The sequence below is a fragment of the Pleurodeles waltl genome, chromosome 8 (genome assembly GCF_031143425.1).
Source record: "Pleurodeles waltl isolate 20211129_DDA chromosome 8, aPleWal1.hap1.20221129, whole genome shotgun sequence".
Taxonomy (NCBI): Eukaryota; Metazoa; Chordata; class Amphibia; order Caudata; family Salamandridae; genus Pleurodeles; species Pleurodeles waltl.
Genome location: NC_090447.1, coordinates 1,330,928,185 through 1,330,944,793, shown reverse-complemented (window position 1 = coordinate 1,330,944,793; position 16,609 = coordinate 1,330,928,185). Strand labels below are relative to the sequence as shown.

Sequence of the window (16,609 nt, the reverse complement as noted above, 5' to 3'; positions counted from 1 at the left end):
ACTACAATGAAAGAAATGCTTTCAAAGCGAATGCAGGAAAAACTAAAGTTTTGGTTTTTAGCCGTCAGTCGAAAAATTTGTATAGAAGATGGAAACTCGGTCCTCTCAGTATAGAGCTGGAAAATAAATATCACTACTTGGGGGCCTGGCTATCAAATACGGGGAGAATAACACATCAGGCAGCGGCATTGACCTCTAAAGCAGTAAAAATCTCCCACGTATTAACAAAACTCCATCAACGGCTTAAGGTACCCACATTCAAACCCTTAGGGAGGGTGATAAGAGCAAAACTACTACCCTCAATTACTTATGGCCACTTAGCTTTTCCGGGCAAATTGACAGTCACTCTAGAGAATGCCCAGATGAGAGCCTACAAAAGGATCCTTAAGATCCATAGATCAACAAGGCATGCAGGGATACGTTTGGAATTAGATATAATATGCATGGACTTGTTGTGCAAAATAGATATGATAAAAGTTTTACCAAAATGTCAGCAGGGCAGAGGATTGTAGCCTTAGGGGGGGCTCTAAAAGTAATTTTCAAAAATAAAACTAGCATTTGGGCCATCTATCTAACAAAGGCAGAGGAACAGTTCAATCTGGCCCCTTCCTATTCCACAGACCCTGCCATCATGAAAGCGGTTTTGAAGAAAAAACAAAGTGCTTGGTCTGCAAGCTTCAAGAGCCAAAGATATCTCAACAGTTAGGGATATCTGTGGAGCTGACGGCCTGCATGAATCGTATGCAACCACCAAAGGCCAGCCTGTAGGAAAGTACCATCTTGCCTTGCATGTTACCCCCATTTTTCACTGAATATATGTTGTTTTAGTTGTATGTGTCACTGGGACCCTGCCAGCCAGGGCCCCAGTGCTCATAAGTGTGCCTGAATGTGTTACCTGTGTTATGACTAACTGTCTCACTGAGGCTCTGCTAATCAGAACCTCAGTGGTTATGCTCTCTCATTTCTTTCAAATTGTCACTAACAGGCTAGTGACCAATTTTACCAATTTATATTGGCTTACTGGAACACCCTTATAATTCCCTAGTATATGGTACTAAGGTACCCAGGGTATTGGGGTTCCAGGAGATCCCTATGGGCTGCAGCATTTCTTTTGCCACCCATAGGGAGCTCTGACAATTCTTACACAGGCCTGCCACTGCAGCCTGAGTGAAATAACGTCCACGTTATTTCACAGCCATTTTACACTGCACTTAAGTAACCTATAAGTCACCTATATGTCTAACCTTTACCTGGTAAAGGTTGGGTGCTAAGTTACTTAGTGTGTGGGCACCCTGGCACTAGCCAAGGTGCCCCCACATTGTTCAGGGCCAATTCCCCGGACTTTGTGAGTGCGGGGACATCATTACACGCGTGCACTACATAATATAGGTCACTACCTATATGTAGCTTCACAATGGTAACTCCAAATATGGCTATGTAACATGTCTATGATCATGGAATTGCCCCCTCTATACCATCCTGGCATAGTTGGCACAATCCCATGATCCCAGGGGTCTGTAGCACAGACCCTGGTACTGCCAAACTCCCTTTTCCGGGGTTTCACTACAGCTGCTGGTGCTGCCAACCCCTCAGACAGGCTTCTGCCCTCCTGGGGTCCAGCCAGGCCTGGCCCAGGATGGCAGAACAAAGGACTTCCTCTGAGAGAGGGTGTTACACCCTCTCCCTTTGGAAAATGGTGTGAAGGCAGGGGAGGAGTAGCCTCCCCCAGCCTCTGGAAATGCTTTCATGGGCACATTTGGTGCCCATTTCTGCATAAGCCAGTCTACACCGGTTCAGGGACCCCTTAGCCCTGCTCTGGCGTGAAACTGGACAAAGGAAAGGGGAGTGACCACTCCCCTGACCTGCACCTCCCCTGGGAGGTATCCAGAGCTCCTCCAGTGTGCTCCAGACCTCTGCCATCTTTGAAACGGAGGTGCTGCTGGCACACTGGACTGCTCTGAGTGGCCAGTGCCACCAGGTGACGTCAGAGACTCCTGCTGATAGGCTCCTTCAGGTGTTGCTAGCCTATCCTCTCTCCTAGGTAGCCAAACCCTCTTTTCTGGCTATTTAGGGTCTCTGTCTCTTGGGATTCCTTAGATAACGAATGCAAGAGCTCATCCGAGTTCCTCTGCATCTCTCTCTTCACCTTCTGCCAAGGAATCGACTGCTGACCGCGCTGGAAGCCGGCAAAACTGCAACAAAGTAGCAAAGACGACTACTGCAACTCTGTAACGCTGATCCTGCCGCCTTCTCAACTGTTTTCCTGGTGGTGCATGCTGTGGGGGTAGTCTGCCTCCTCTCTGCACTAGAAGCTCCGAAGAAATCTCCCGTGGGTCGACGGAATCGTCCCCCTGCAACCGCAGGCACCAAAGAACTGCATCACCGGTCCCCTGGGTCTCCTCTCAGCACGACGAGCGAGGTCCCTTGAATCCAGCAACTCAGTCCAAGTGACTCCCACAGTCCAGTGACTCTTCAGTCCAAGTTTGGTGGAGGTAAGTCCTTGCCTCCCCACGCCAGACTGCATTGCTGGGAACCGCGACTTTTGCAGCTACTCCGGCCTCCGTGCACTTCCGGCGGAAATCCTTTGTGCACAGTCCAGCCTGGGTCCACGGCACTCTAACCTGCATTGCACGACCTCCTAAGTTGTTCTCCGGCGACGTGGGACTCCTTTGTGCGACTTCGGATGAGCACCGTTTCACGCATCCTCGTAGTGCCTGTTTCTGGCACTTCTGCGGGTGCTGCCTGCTGCTGAGAGGGCTCCTTGTCTTGCTCGACGCCCCCTCTGTCCCCAGACGCAATTGGCGACATCCTGGTCCCTCCTGGGCCACAGCAGCATCCAAAAACCCTTACTGCGCGATTTGCAGCTAGCAAGGCTTGTTGGCGGTCTTTCGGCAGGAAAACACTTCTGCACGACTCTCCACGGCGTGAGGGATCCGTCCTCCAAAGGGGAAGTCTCTAGCCCTTGTCGTTCTTGCAGAAACCTACGCTTCTACTGTCCAGTAGCAGCATCTTTGCACCCACAGCTGGCATTTCCTGGGCATCTGCCCATCTCCGACTTGCTTGTGACTTTTGGACTTGGTCCCCTTGTTCCACAGGTACCCTCGACTGGAAATCCATCGTTGTTGCATTGCTGGTTTGTGTCTTTCCTGCAGAATTCCCCTATCACGACTTCTATGTCCTTTGGGGAACTTTAGTGCACTTTGCACTCACTTTTCAGGGTCTTGGGGTGGGCTATTTTTCTAACCCTTACTATTTTCTAATAGTCCCAGCGACCCTCTACAAGGTCACATAGGTTTGGGGTCCATTCGTGGTTTGCATTCCACTTTTGAAGTATATGGTTTGTGTTGCCCCTATCCCTATGTGTCCCCATTGCATCCTATTGTAACTATACATTGTTTGCACTGTTTTCTAATAATATTACTGCATATTTTTGGTATTGTGTACATATATCTTGTGTATATTTGCTATCCTCATACTGAGGGTACTCACTGAGATACTTTTGGCATATTGTCATAACAATAAAGTACCTTTATTTTTAGTATATCTGTGTATTGTGTTTTCTTATGATATTGTGCATATGACACTAGTGGTACTGTAGGAGCTTCACTCGTCTCCTAGTTCAGCCTAAGCTGCTCTGCTAAGCTACCATTATCTATCAGCCTATGCTGCTAGACACCCTATACACTAATAAGGGATAACTGGGCCTGGTGCAAGGTGCAAGTACCCCTTGGTACTCACTACAAGCCAGTCCAGCCTCCTACACAGCCCTATCTAAAAGCCTCGCTAGGAGATCGAGCGTTCCAGAACATCCTTCAGATGCGCCTCCTGACCTTACCTGCCTGGGAATATCGATGGATGTGGAAAACTGCACAAGGGCATGTGCATGAATGCTTGTTGTGCAAATACCCCACAGAATCAATAAAACATCTTGTATGTTTTTTCCTGTGTTTGGCGTCTGAACGGCACTTGAAACATGGGGCTCGCAGAAGGTTGTATTAAGGGTATTTACTTGTGTAACAGCTTGTGGTTAACATCTGGGGACCCCAGGTTGGGGCAATTTTCTGGGTATTATAGTACTTTATAGTATTTTATAGAAGGTGCTATGATTAGGCATCAGTTTGGCATCGGAAGGATATTTCTTGCTGTTTATTTGATAGTTTCTGTTTTTTTTAAAATATGTTGTAATGTTTTTAATTAATCAGGCAATAAAGATTCATTCATTCATTCATTCTTTCCTGCAGTTGCTGCTTCTGCCTGTGCAAGAGGACAAAGACTGGACTTTGTGTGCCTTCCTGCTTTGTGTGCCAAGAGCTTGTCCTGGGCTTGCCTCTTGTTGTTGAAGTCTCAGGGCCATCAGACTTCTCTTGTCAGCACCTGGACTCTCTGCTGAGACTCCTGCCCTGCCAAGTGGTGCCCTATCCAGTTCCTGGGGCCTTGGAAGGAGGAGCTGGCAGACCAAGACTGAAAATCCACATACAGACCACCGTGCGTGGAAAATATCGATACACCTTCCAAGATGCAGCTGGAAAACGACGCGTCGCCGGCTTCTTGGCAGAAATCTACGCTCCACCGGCATCGCGGTTGGAAAATCGACGCACGGAGCTAGGAGAACGACACGCAACACCCGCTGACGGAGGCTGTTAACGTCGCAACCCACATTGCGTGGCTTTGCTGATACCGTGCAGCAGGATTTGACGCAAACCCTGCTGGGTGCATAAAACGACGCAACGCCTGTCCAGACCCGAGCTCTGCCCAGATCGACGCATCGCCCCCTTGCGGGGAGGAAAAACGACACACGCCGACCAGACCGGAGAAGGAGAAATGCTGCACGGTCTCGCTTGCGGGTGAGTAATCGATGCACCGCTTACCTTTTTCGAAGCACACTCGCCCATGCATGTTATTTTGACGCTACCCAGGTACTTTTCAACGCTAACAGTGTTTTTACTGTTTACTAAAGGATTCTAAGACTCTTTTTAATTTTTAATTCATAACTTGAATTGTGTATGTTGGATTTTTGTAATTTTAGTCTTGTTTTGTTTAGATAAATATTTTCTATTTTTCTAAACCTGTGTTGTGTCATATTGTAGTGTTTTCATTAAGTTACTGTGTGTGTTGGTACAAATAATTTAAACCTAGCACTCTGAAGTTAAGCCTGCCTGCTTGTGCCAAGCTACACCAAGGGGGTGAGCGGGGGTTAGCTGAGGGTGATTCTTCTTTACCCTGACTAGAGTGAGGGTCCTTGCTTGGACAGGGGGTAACCTGACTGTCAACCAAAGACCCCATTTCTAACAAAAAGCAAAACAGGACAAGTTATATGAGGTGGGCAACAACGCAGGGATCGCTAAAAAGAAGAAGTACAAAGATAGCAACAGGCCATAGACACTGGGTCAGGCGAGCCAGCAGAAACCTCAAATAGCTCAGGCTTTTATTATACGCCTGAGTGAACTCTACCAGGTAAAAAGGGCATTGGGAGAGATACACCAAGCACTCACCATTTTGCCTTTCATCTTGAAAGTAAAAAATGTTACTTAAACTTGAACTCAATATTAACTATGTAAAGTCAATATTCAAAGTAAAGGTATTCTGAATGATTAAATTTAAAGAACTATAAATGCACCTCATGCCTAGATCCATCTACCTTGATTGGCCCCATTGACAAAACATCCCCCACTTTAACAAAATTAATGCATACTGTGTTGATGTTCCTGACACTAAGTCACAAGGTAAAATCTTTGACTGGGACGACCCGCTAGGTGTATCTGAACTGCGCTACACCTAGGTTCGCCTGAAAACGTGCCTAGGTCCCGGTCAACCACATACAGTGACTTCAGATTGGGCTCTACTTTTACTTGGTGCTTTTTGCCGTAAAACTTTAGAAATTCATAGCTCCAGTTCCTCTTACTGGATATTAATAATTTGTGTAATTGTTCTAATCAAATGTTTCTCTATATTTATAAAGTGTTTGTGAAGCTTTTACTTTGTTGTGTTTTGACTTTTTATGGATCAATATTGTTTATTTATGGCCATAAGAGAACATTTGTATACACAGCTTTTCGCCTACAACCCAGGGACCAGCAGTGCCTTTAAAACACAGCTAGAAGCCAAACTTAACACAGCTGTCCACCTACAACCCTAGGACCCGCAGTGTCATTAAGGCGCAGTTCAACTTAAACTATACAAACATTCCAGGAACCATCCCCCCAGACTCCTTCAAAAGCAGTAGTTACCACGACCTATGACTGCGGTAAAGTGGTATATGTATAGGACTAGCATAAGCGCGTGTTGGTCTTTAATGGTTAGGACCGGGACGGGGACGGGCATTGGGGTGTCTTTGCCAATGGGAGCAGTAGTCTAGGATAAGTCAGGCAGTTCAATTCATTAAATTCGGAGGACATTATAGGGATGAATGGTGCCCACAATTCGGGGTAAGAGTCACTACGCTGGTCAGTGGCTGTGGGGAGTTTTTCCATCCTCCAAGATGCACAAGAGTATATGGAGCCACGCTGTGTAGTCAGTGACCCTATTGGAACCCCATACAGACAGAATAGCTAGGTGGGCTGCCCCCAGAGTTAGGGCCATTTGTCTCCCTTTCAGAGAACATAGGGGGTAGGTTAGATGGTTAGGAAGACTCAAGATAGTATAGGGTGGGAACCCCAGATCATGTTGTTGAAGGCCCTGTTTGTTGTCTAGTATACGTTCCCAATAACAAACCAGCTTCAGACAGTGCCAGAGAAGGTGGATTAAAGTGCCTATTCCCCCACAGCCCCATCAACAGTCTTTCGATTGGTCTGGATTCCACGCCTGGAGCCGCACAGGGATAAGGTACAATTAGGATACTATCTTATAGGCCGTCTCTGTACTAGCCAAGTTATGTAAGGTGTGGCGGGCCCAGTAATAGATGTTCTCCCATTCCTTGATGGAAAGGTCTCTGCCCAGTTCCATTTCCCACCTTTTCTGTCCCGCTGGCTTAGCTAGTGCCCCCCCCCCCTTAACAATGCATAGAGCTCTGTAATAAGACGTCTGTCATTCTTCTTCGGGAAGATTCATTTTTCAAAGGGGATAAGGAGCCTCTCTGCATGCAATCTAACAGTGGGCTGTAGCACCCAGTATCTTACTTGTAAGTGGCAGATGCGGTCTGCCTCCTCATGGGCATAATCAGCTTTCAGTTGATCAATCAGGATTATCCCTTGTGTATCGAACAGGCACCCTGTGCGTTTGCAACCTCCTTCTTGCCAGTGTCAGAAACCTTCTTGATGCATCACTGGTGAAATTCAGGGTTGGTTACGATTGGCATCATGAGGGAGGGGGAGGAGGTGAAAACTTGTTGAGTTTTAACTGCATAGATCAGAGCAAGTGTTTTGGTGGAGTCAGTGGGAGGAGCTGAAAAATGTAGATGATCCGGGGAAGGATTGTCATTTTTATAGCCGCTATCCTACCCAGCTATGACAGTTGTATAAGATGCTAAGGAGTTAGGTCTGCTAATACCTGAGACGTGGGGGCAGCATAGTTGAGTACTACAGTCTCCTGCCCTTTCAAAAGGGAATAATGAGCGGAGCAGGGTTTCCTGGGTTGGGGCAAGCAACAGGTTCAGAATTTGGGATTTCTGCATATTGACCTTAAACCCAGACACAGGCACAAAAGAATGGAGCTCTGCCACAAGAGCAGGTAGGGATGACACCGGGTCGGTATGAGCAAGAATCATGTCATTTGCCTATAGGCTGATAAGGTGTTGGTCTCCGCCAAAGGGGACTCCTGAGATAGCTGAACTGGCCCTCTAGTTTTGTTCTAGAGGCTTAATGTATAGGGCAAAAGGTAGAGGGGAAAGGAGGGCAACCCTGCATTGTGCCTCTCCAGACAGGGAAGGGTTGGGACAGTATGCTACTGACTCTCATGGACGCCTGGGGAGGGACTGTAGACACTGTGGGCCTACCTTCAGAATCCATCCATAGGACCGAATCGCTTCAAGGTCTCAAAGAGATAGGGCCAGTGTACCCTACCAAACACCTTTTCAGTGTCGAATGAAAGGAGAAGGGCCTCTCTCCAGGATCGATGAATCTGGTTCATTAAGTGAAGGATACATTTGGTGTTGTCCCCACATTGGCGGTTAGGTACAAAAGCCTGCCTGATCGGGGTCAATCAGGGCAGGCATGAGGGGATTCAGGCAGTGGGCCATGATGCTGGTAAAGAGTTTAGCATCAATATTCAGGAGTGCAATAGGCTAGTAGGAGCCACATAGGGCAGAGTTTTTGCCAGGCTTTACGATAACTGAGATTGAGATCTCCACCACTGTACCAGTGATGGATCTGGTGTCAGCTAAAGAATTAAAAAGGCAGGTGAGCAGCAGTGCCAAATCCTGACAAAAAACTTTATAGAACTGCAGCTTGTAGCCATCAGACCCAGGGGATTTCATTATCTTCAGGCGGGCAATGGCTGATATTATCTCCGTGATCCGGATGCTTATCTTCAGACTCTTGCAGTCTTGGGGTGAGAGAGGGGAGACTGAGGTCACCTCGAAGTATCCAGAGAAATCATCTCTAGGGCCATTAGATGCTTTGTATTGTGTACTATAGAAGTCTTGTAAGACCTCTGCAATCTGAGCGTCTCTACGGACTTCAGAGCCCGAGTTTGTACGTATCATTTTGATAGTGCCTGTATGAGTTTAAGCTCGGAGACTATGGGCAAGCGTGCGGCCACAGCGGTTGCTTCCTAAGTAGTGTTTATGTTTTAGGCGTGCCATTACATATTCCACCCTATCAGGTTCAGGTGCTTGAGGAGTAGTCTCACCTTTTCTAGTTTTCTCCATACCCTTGGGCACCCCCTAAGCTTGTGTATGGCATCAGGCCCTAGTACCCTCTGCCCAAGACTCAATCTTTTCTCTTTTCAGCTGCGGTTATTGGCCGCTGAGATAGCAATCAGTTTCCCAGAACAACTAGTTTCAAAGTCTACCATAAAAAGGCCAGTGATGTCTCCCCGGTGTCGTTGTGCCAGCGAAATTCGGCGATAATCCTTCACAACACTTCTATTGTGGATTGCGGCTAGAGGAGACTTCACAGTGAGAAGACTGGTTTTGGCATGTGTCCACATGTAGCATTTTGTAGAGGGGGGCATGACCAGATAAAGACCTGGGAGCAATGTAGACCCTCTTGGACAAGAGCCTGTAACACAGTTGACAGTAGGAAATTGTCAATATGGACATGGGTTTTGTGTGCTGCAGATTAGTATATGTAGTCTTGTATGTTGGGATGAAAAAGATGCCAGACGTCCTGTACGCCACAGTCAGCCAGCCATTGGAAACCTTGGGTCAAAAAAGCACCGGATTGGCCGAATCTTCGGCCGGACCAGTCCAGGTCAGTGACCATAACTAAATTAAGCCCCCCTCACCAGTATGGCTGCATTGGGGGATTGTAACACTGATGTGAGGGCACCCATGATAAATGTCTCCTGATGTTCGTTGAGTGCATAGATGAATGCAAGAGTAAAGTGAAGGTTGCCTGGCTGTAACCGGTAGGCCAAGAATCCCCCTTTGATCTCTGCTACCTCTGAAATCTCTAGAGAAGCGGATCACCACCCCATCCTTCTTCAAAGGACCTGAGGACCAGTCCTGCCTCGGAAACCATCAGGACTTCACCCTATGCTCATCGTTGAGGAGTAGGTGGGTCTCCCGTAGGCATATGTTGCTACCAGAGTGCTCCAAGAGAGAGAAAACAGCAGACCGTTTGATCGGGTTATTGAGGCCTTGCACATTGAGGCTTGTCACTTTAATCTCAAGGAAAACAGAAATGGTTAGATGCCTGGAATTTGCCACCCAGAGTTACTGCAATAGTGTGGGGTATAGGGGGCAGAGTCAATGAAGAGCGATCTGTCCCCTGAGCCAGCGTGGAGCTATCAGCAGGTCATGAAGTGTGAAGGAGTAAGAACAAACAAAAACAATTGCCAAACAACAATGGTATTGAAACAATAACATTGATAAGTCCATTATTAATAGAAGGTCGTCAGGTGGGCATGATCTGATCGGACGGGAAAGGGATGTTCTTAAGGAGGCGTATTCATTCAGCAAGCCCTCCGCAGCCACAGGTAGTGGCTAAAGGGGTGGAACCTGACATGGGATAGGTAAGTGGTGAAGACGTAGGTTGTGGATAGAGCCAAGACTCATGTAGTGAGCTTGCCAGTTCCTGATGCCAGACTGTCCAGAACAGCCTGGCGTTCCTGAGCATGTTCTCTTTGGCCCAGGGCGTGAGTGTTTCTTACGTTTGACATATTTTTGCCAGTGTGACGCCTGCAGGGGAGAGCCACCGGAAAAGGCAGGCGCAGAACAGTTAGGGGAATCATCTGGTAAATCCAGAATGCGGTGAGCTTCCTTGAAGTTTTGACTTTTCAACAGTTTTGATGTGGCTAAATACTTTAAACACTTTTCTTTAAAGTGAGCCTGTCTGCTCTGTGCCAGAACTAACAGGGGTTGAGCCCAGGCTTATTTACTGAACATATGTATTGGACCTGACAAGATTTTAGACATATTACTTAGGAAGAATACACATCCTTCACAACCAATTTTCTTATATCATATCTACTATGGCCTCAAACAATATGAGCAATATCAGTCCCCAATCATTTACAAAAGCTAATTTCACTCACTGTAACTTTTGCCATATCACTTTGTAGTCCAACTCTGTATCTCTGCTCTGAGGCCGAGTTAAGTTTTGCAGTGTGAGCTATAGAAGCAAACATCCATGAACATAAACAATGTTACTGTCTGTGACCCGTGGATCAGTGTGCTATTTTTCCCCTGCACAGCATTTAAATTAAATTGCCACTATTAACTTTGCATTACTGCTGGGTCTAGTCGGGGAATGAAGCCTAACTCTTGTTCTGTTAGCTGACATTCATCCTAGAGCATCTGCCTGAACTAGCCAAGCGACTTCACCCTGGACTCCAGGACTGCATTTTAAGACCCCTCAAATACTGGAAAGAAAAGGGTGGTTGTGTCCCATGGTTTCCTCAACTGCAGGGTTACTGCTCATTGTCTTGCTGATCTGAAAATGTAATTTAAATACTTATAAATGTTAATTCAAAATTTTATTTAATTGCCTTAAACCTTAATGCCTTGCCCAGATTGTGCAACATTTGAAATATTTTTAAGTGTCTAAGCACCATTTTTCACTGAAGAAGCGACTGCTTTTAATGCCCTCCTGTTCAAACTTATCTGTTCACCTGGAGCTGAAAGCTAACTAGCTGTACATTTTGGTGTATGTGACCAACATCCATTCATCATAGTATAGACAAGCATGTCTATAATTGCAAAGGGAATATAAGAACTCAAAGTAAACTGTTTTAAAAGTACAAGGTTCAGAGACAGATAACTTAACAAACTGAAAGCAATACATAAAAAAAACACAAATATTGTTAAATATGGAAAGCAAGAGTAATCATTAGAAAATACAATTCCCTCCCTCCCCCCAACAAAAGCCAGAGCAAAAAACAAAAACAGCATAGAACAATTACAAATGAACAATGTAGATATCTGATGGTAACTGTGATACCTTTTTCCACAAAGTTTAGATATAGAGAAATCCTTTGCTCGGAATCGTTCGGCATGATCTCTTCTCCGCTAAGGGTGGTGTATGCTCTTTTGGCTTCCTCTATTGTGCCATATCTTACAAAAGAATATGGTTTGTTGGGAGGCATTAGAAGAACTTCCACAACTCCACATTTTGCCAATATAGAAAGCAGCTGCTGCCTGCACACTCCATTACCCAGACCGCCATTGGCCACCACCAGGTTCTAACAATAAAAAAAAGTATTAATAAAAGAATTGTTCGGAAAAATGTGTTTTTACATTTTCAGTTTTTTTTTTTTTTTAATATTTTTTATTAAGGTTTATTTAACACAGTATATACAACCAAAAAGAAGTCCCATATTTTGCTTACAGTCAAGGAATGTAACTGTGCTCCATATACAGGATAATACACTGATATCGTAGAACATATCACCACGCTTGAGTAACAACAATAGCGTAATGTCATGCATAGCGTAATGTCATGCAGGGTTGAAATCTCAGAACCTAAGTTCAACAGTCAAAATAATGTGTTAAGTCATAAAGATGTTTCTTAGCCGTGTGACTTAAATAAAAGAAGAGAAAATATAACAGAGGGTGTCTGTCTATATGCTTCCCGGATATCTGGGGGTAAGAGGGGACAAGGACTGGGAAACAGTCCTCAGATATATCAAGAATCCTATGGGAATAGAAAGGTACTGTCTGTACGGGGGAGGATACAACCCTGGTATTTGTCCCGTCTTGTGACATGAAGTAGGTTAGTTTGAGAAGGAGGCTAAATTACTAGTGCTATACCAAGGTTACTACGCTATATGAGATGTTTAGGTATTGGCGGCAAGGTATCACCCAATGTCGTCAGGGAGTCATCCCAGTCTTACACTATTGGGTATATGCACAATCCTCTACTCGCTTCTCTATGAAGGGTCTTACCTTCTGCTTGAGCCCACTGTACAGTCACTGTGCGCCACATTACTACCGATGGGGGTGCTGACGCCTTCCACATAATTGTGACAGCCCCTTTGGCTAGGAGAAGGTTGAGATCTAGGAACCGCTTTATGTCAGCTTATGCACAGTGTTACCAAGTGGGTTGGAAGGGTAGACTAGTACAAGTGGCCAAAACACTAAAAATATCAGTTTGGTATTCTGTTGGAGATGGACAATCCCATACCATATAATAAAAGTCCGCTGGTGTCCAATTACAGCGTGGACAAGAGGCAAATACCCCAGGGAAGATTTTGTGGATCCAGGCCAGAGAGAGAAGTAATCTTGGTGCTATATAAAAAACTGGATCAGTTTAAATTTGGCATTACAAGATATTGTGTGCAGGTAAGCATGAACTGTTACCAATTCCTTATCGTGAAGTACTCTCTCAAAATCTGTCTCCCATCTTTCCCACAGCTGGTGAAGTGACATTTGCAAATGGGAACATTGAGATCGATAAAGCCAACTCACACAGTGCCTACTAATTCCAGTATAAATATACAGTGTGTGCACTGGTTGATGTATTGCCGGTATCATATCCACTACCGCTCATGTGGAGCATAAAATGTGTGTGAGTAATCCATATGTCAAAAAAGGACCTCATTTAGAAGATAATTGTCTTTCAGGTCCTGAAATGATTATAATCAACTATTAATAAATAGATCACCTATTATATCGAGGCCAGCTGCCGACCACGGCATCAGACTTTGGCCATCCAGCTGGGAGTGCTGATCGGAAAGGCCTACTAGAGGGCTAATTGGAGCGTAGAGAGACTAACATTAAGTATGTGTGCGAAGTCTGATCAGGGAGCGCAGCATCACCTTGACCAGTTGAGGTAGTCCTTTGTGCACTCAAGTTGTGGGAGGACCAAATTTTCTATATAATGTCAAAGATATATATCACTCTTTGTCATGGTCACCCCCACTTTTTCCCTGGTGTTCGATGTAATTTTGACCAAAAGTGCACTGGGTTTCTACTAACCGGGGCCCCGGTGCCAGATCTCTTTCCCTAACACTGTACAATTGTTCCCCAATTGGTAATACATTTGGCCGCTCTGTAAGTCCTGTAGATGGTAACCCTGGTACCTAGGGCGTGCTGAAGCTAAAAATGAAAACACGACATGGCCATGTCCCTTAAACACTGCATGCGATATATGTAACTCACATCTACAGCAGGCCTTTCAGCCCTATGGCAGGGTGCATTACATTGCATGTCAGGATATATCTGCATGAGCAGAAATGCCCCTGCTATATCTATGTTTATTCTTAGACACAGTGAGTGAACAGGGAAGCTATTTTTAAGTACATGCGCTGGACACTGGACTGAGCTCCCCAGCTACAGGATGGCTTCACTGAAAATAGGGATGTTTGGTATCAAGCATTTTGTATTAAAACACCCTCACTAATGCCAGTGATGGATTGATTTACATATGCACCCAGAAGAACCTACCACGTTCCAGTTTATGGACCGACCAGTTCCAGCCAGCCTGCCACCATCAGACACGAGTGTGACCCGCAAGGCTGAGAGCTTTTACTCTCTGGCGGTCATAAGCCAAGCCTGCCCTGGGAGAGGTGTTTACACACTCCACCCAACAGGATGACCTGCAAACCTGCATTCCAAGGCAGGGGGCTTCAAAGAAGCCCACAGCTGTTGGTATGCAGACCTGGCTTCGCTCACAGGAGGGATGCTGACCCCTGCCTCAGGGCCCATGTAGCATTCAGGGAGATGTGACCACCACCTCACGTCAATCCCATCCCTAAGGTGAGCTGCCTGAAGTGGACACAACTTTTAGAAAGCTGCCATCTTGGTGTTGGCAGATTTAGAAACTCTGGGCCAAGGTTATGCTCACTTCCCACACGAAGTGGACATATAGGGGGTGCAGTGACCCCAGGGGGAAGCAGCCCATCGGTTACTACCCTCAGTATTGAGGGGAGGTCCTGGCACCGGGAAAGTAGATTCCTGCTGCGAAGAAGAAGGACACTCAAGAGCCACGAAAGCAAAGACTGAAGAATCTTACTGGCCCGTCTGCTGCTCCCAGCGATTTGCACCAAAGGATACTCGTCCTGCAAGCTGCTGTGCCTCCAAATGCCTGGGAGGCCTGTCTGCCTTCAACGAAGACCCAGAAACTCCTATGGAGCAGCAGAGTTGCTTCTCTGCATCTTGCAGACACCCCAAGACAAACTGTGAGGACTCTAGACTGCTTAAAACCAGTTACCTGAAAGCACCACTGCACCTGTGTTGTACAGCCTGAGTTAAAGTGGACCAACGGTGGTGGCATGGTACCCCAGCCCTCCAGAGGCAAATCCCACCTGGAACTTGCCCACTGTGTACTCACCACCGCCTTCTGCAGCCTCTGCACACAGGTCCCATCATCCGTGAGTGCTCCGGTTAAGAAAATCCAACGCCTCAAAGCACCTCTACATCTGTCACCCCTGGCCGTGGAGAGGAGCCCATGAGGTGTCACCACGTCCCCGGACATCTCAAGAGAGGAACCCATTTGTTGGTTCCTCCCGACTGGATCCCCAGTCCTCACCTGCAGCCTGTCTTGTACCGGACAATCCCCATTGACTAACCTTGGGCACCCGAAACCATAGAACATCTCTGTAGCTGGCTGCCCCAGTGCCACCCGGAGTGACCTGCTGGTGTGGTCCTGCCCCTTGCCCAATAATCACATTAAGTCCAAGAGATTGGTCACGTAGGTTGCTGTACTATACGTGAATGCAGTACTTATTTTTCTCTCCGGAGGATAACATTGCAGCTTTTCAGAAATTGCATTATCGACTTTTCAAAACTGTAAAGATTTTTCTTGCAAAATGTGCTTACCTGATCGTATTTGTTCTGGTGCCAAAACATATACAAATATACTTTTTATTTCTGTAAATTGGTGTGGATCTCCTTCTGGAGTCTTATTTATTGACTGTGTGTGTATTTGCAGATGTCTCTCACTCCTCTCTGATACGCCTCAGGCTGCTTGATCACACTGCCCCCGAAAAGAGCACCTTGGAATTGCTAGAGCAAGCCCCTGTCCACTAGTAAGGGAACCCCGGGACTCTTTGCATAATATATATCATTTTGATATCATATAAAGGGCCAGCTTCCTCGATATATATATATATCGGGGTCAGGGTTGCGGCATTTGCCCCAGTTTACACCAGTCCAGATCCGGACATACACCCGGACAGCTACAGAAGGCCCCCCTGGTTGACCAGGAGTCACAACACTGGCAGGACCATCCTAGGTCACTGACAGACACAAAAGAAATCCATAAATGTTGAGGATGTGCATTCAAACATTGTATGATCTGGCGAGTTTGGTCCTCAAGTCTCCAAGCTATGAGTGACACTGATTAACTGTCAATCTTAATGTGCCCTAGTTCCTTTTGACCTTCTTTGTTGTCCTTGTTATCTCTAACAATAATCCTATTAATTGTCTAGAAACAATTGCTGCCCTGTTATGCAGGATTGTTACTGCTTGCAGTAAAAGTCGATAAGACAGATTTTTTTTAAAACTGTTTTAGCTTTGCATGCTCCAACTGGCTGTTTTTGATTGAGAACTCTGCTTAATTGAAATGTACTTCCTCACGTGTTGAGTTTTACTTCATCACCTTTTATACTAAAAATTGTATTTCCTACTCTATTCTGTAAAATGCTTTTCCAGATCCATTGACAAGCCAATCTTGTCATCCTTATCATCTTTCATCTTAAATTGTAAGTTATACCTTAACAAACTCACCTTGAACAACAAGCACTAGCATATATCTGTATTTATTTCCTGAAGATTTAAAACCTGAGGTAGTTTTTTAAGTTATAATGTTGAACATATGAATATACACTCTTCTTATTCCATTTTTTGAATGAATGGGTTGATAAACAAATATAACTTGTGAAGTGTTACTGCTCCTTCAAAAAGGGTGTATTGGCTCTTAGCACATAAGGGGAAACGGGCAGGAGAGTTAGATCTTGACAAAGGACAGACAGGTTTTCAGATGCTTGGTGAAGACTGAATGGGCCGTTTAACACCTTAGGGCCAAAAGTAGACTTCTCAATCTTTAGTTATGAGGCCTGAACGTTTATGACT

At 45.8% G+C, this 16,609-nt stretch overlaps 1 protein-coding gene across 3 annotated transcripts in view; it reads right to left on the bottom strand.

Annotated features, from left to right (window-relative positions):
• Nucleotides 1-16,609, bottom strand: part of ALKBH8 (alkB homolog 8, tRNA methyltransferase) — a 373,549-nt gene that overhangs the window by 314,216 nt on the left and 42,724 nt on the right. For all 3 annotated transcript variants that reach the window (XM_069202338.1, XM_069202337.1, XM_069202340.1), the window contains one exon: nt 11,538-11,778. In XM_069202338.1, coding sequence (XP_069058439.1) covers nt 11,538-11,778 — 241 coding nt within the window. The remainder of the gene's footprint in view (nt 1-11,537; nt 11,779-16,609) is intronic.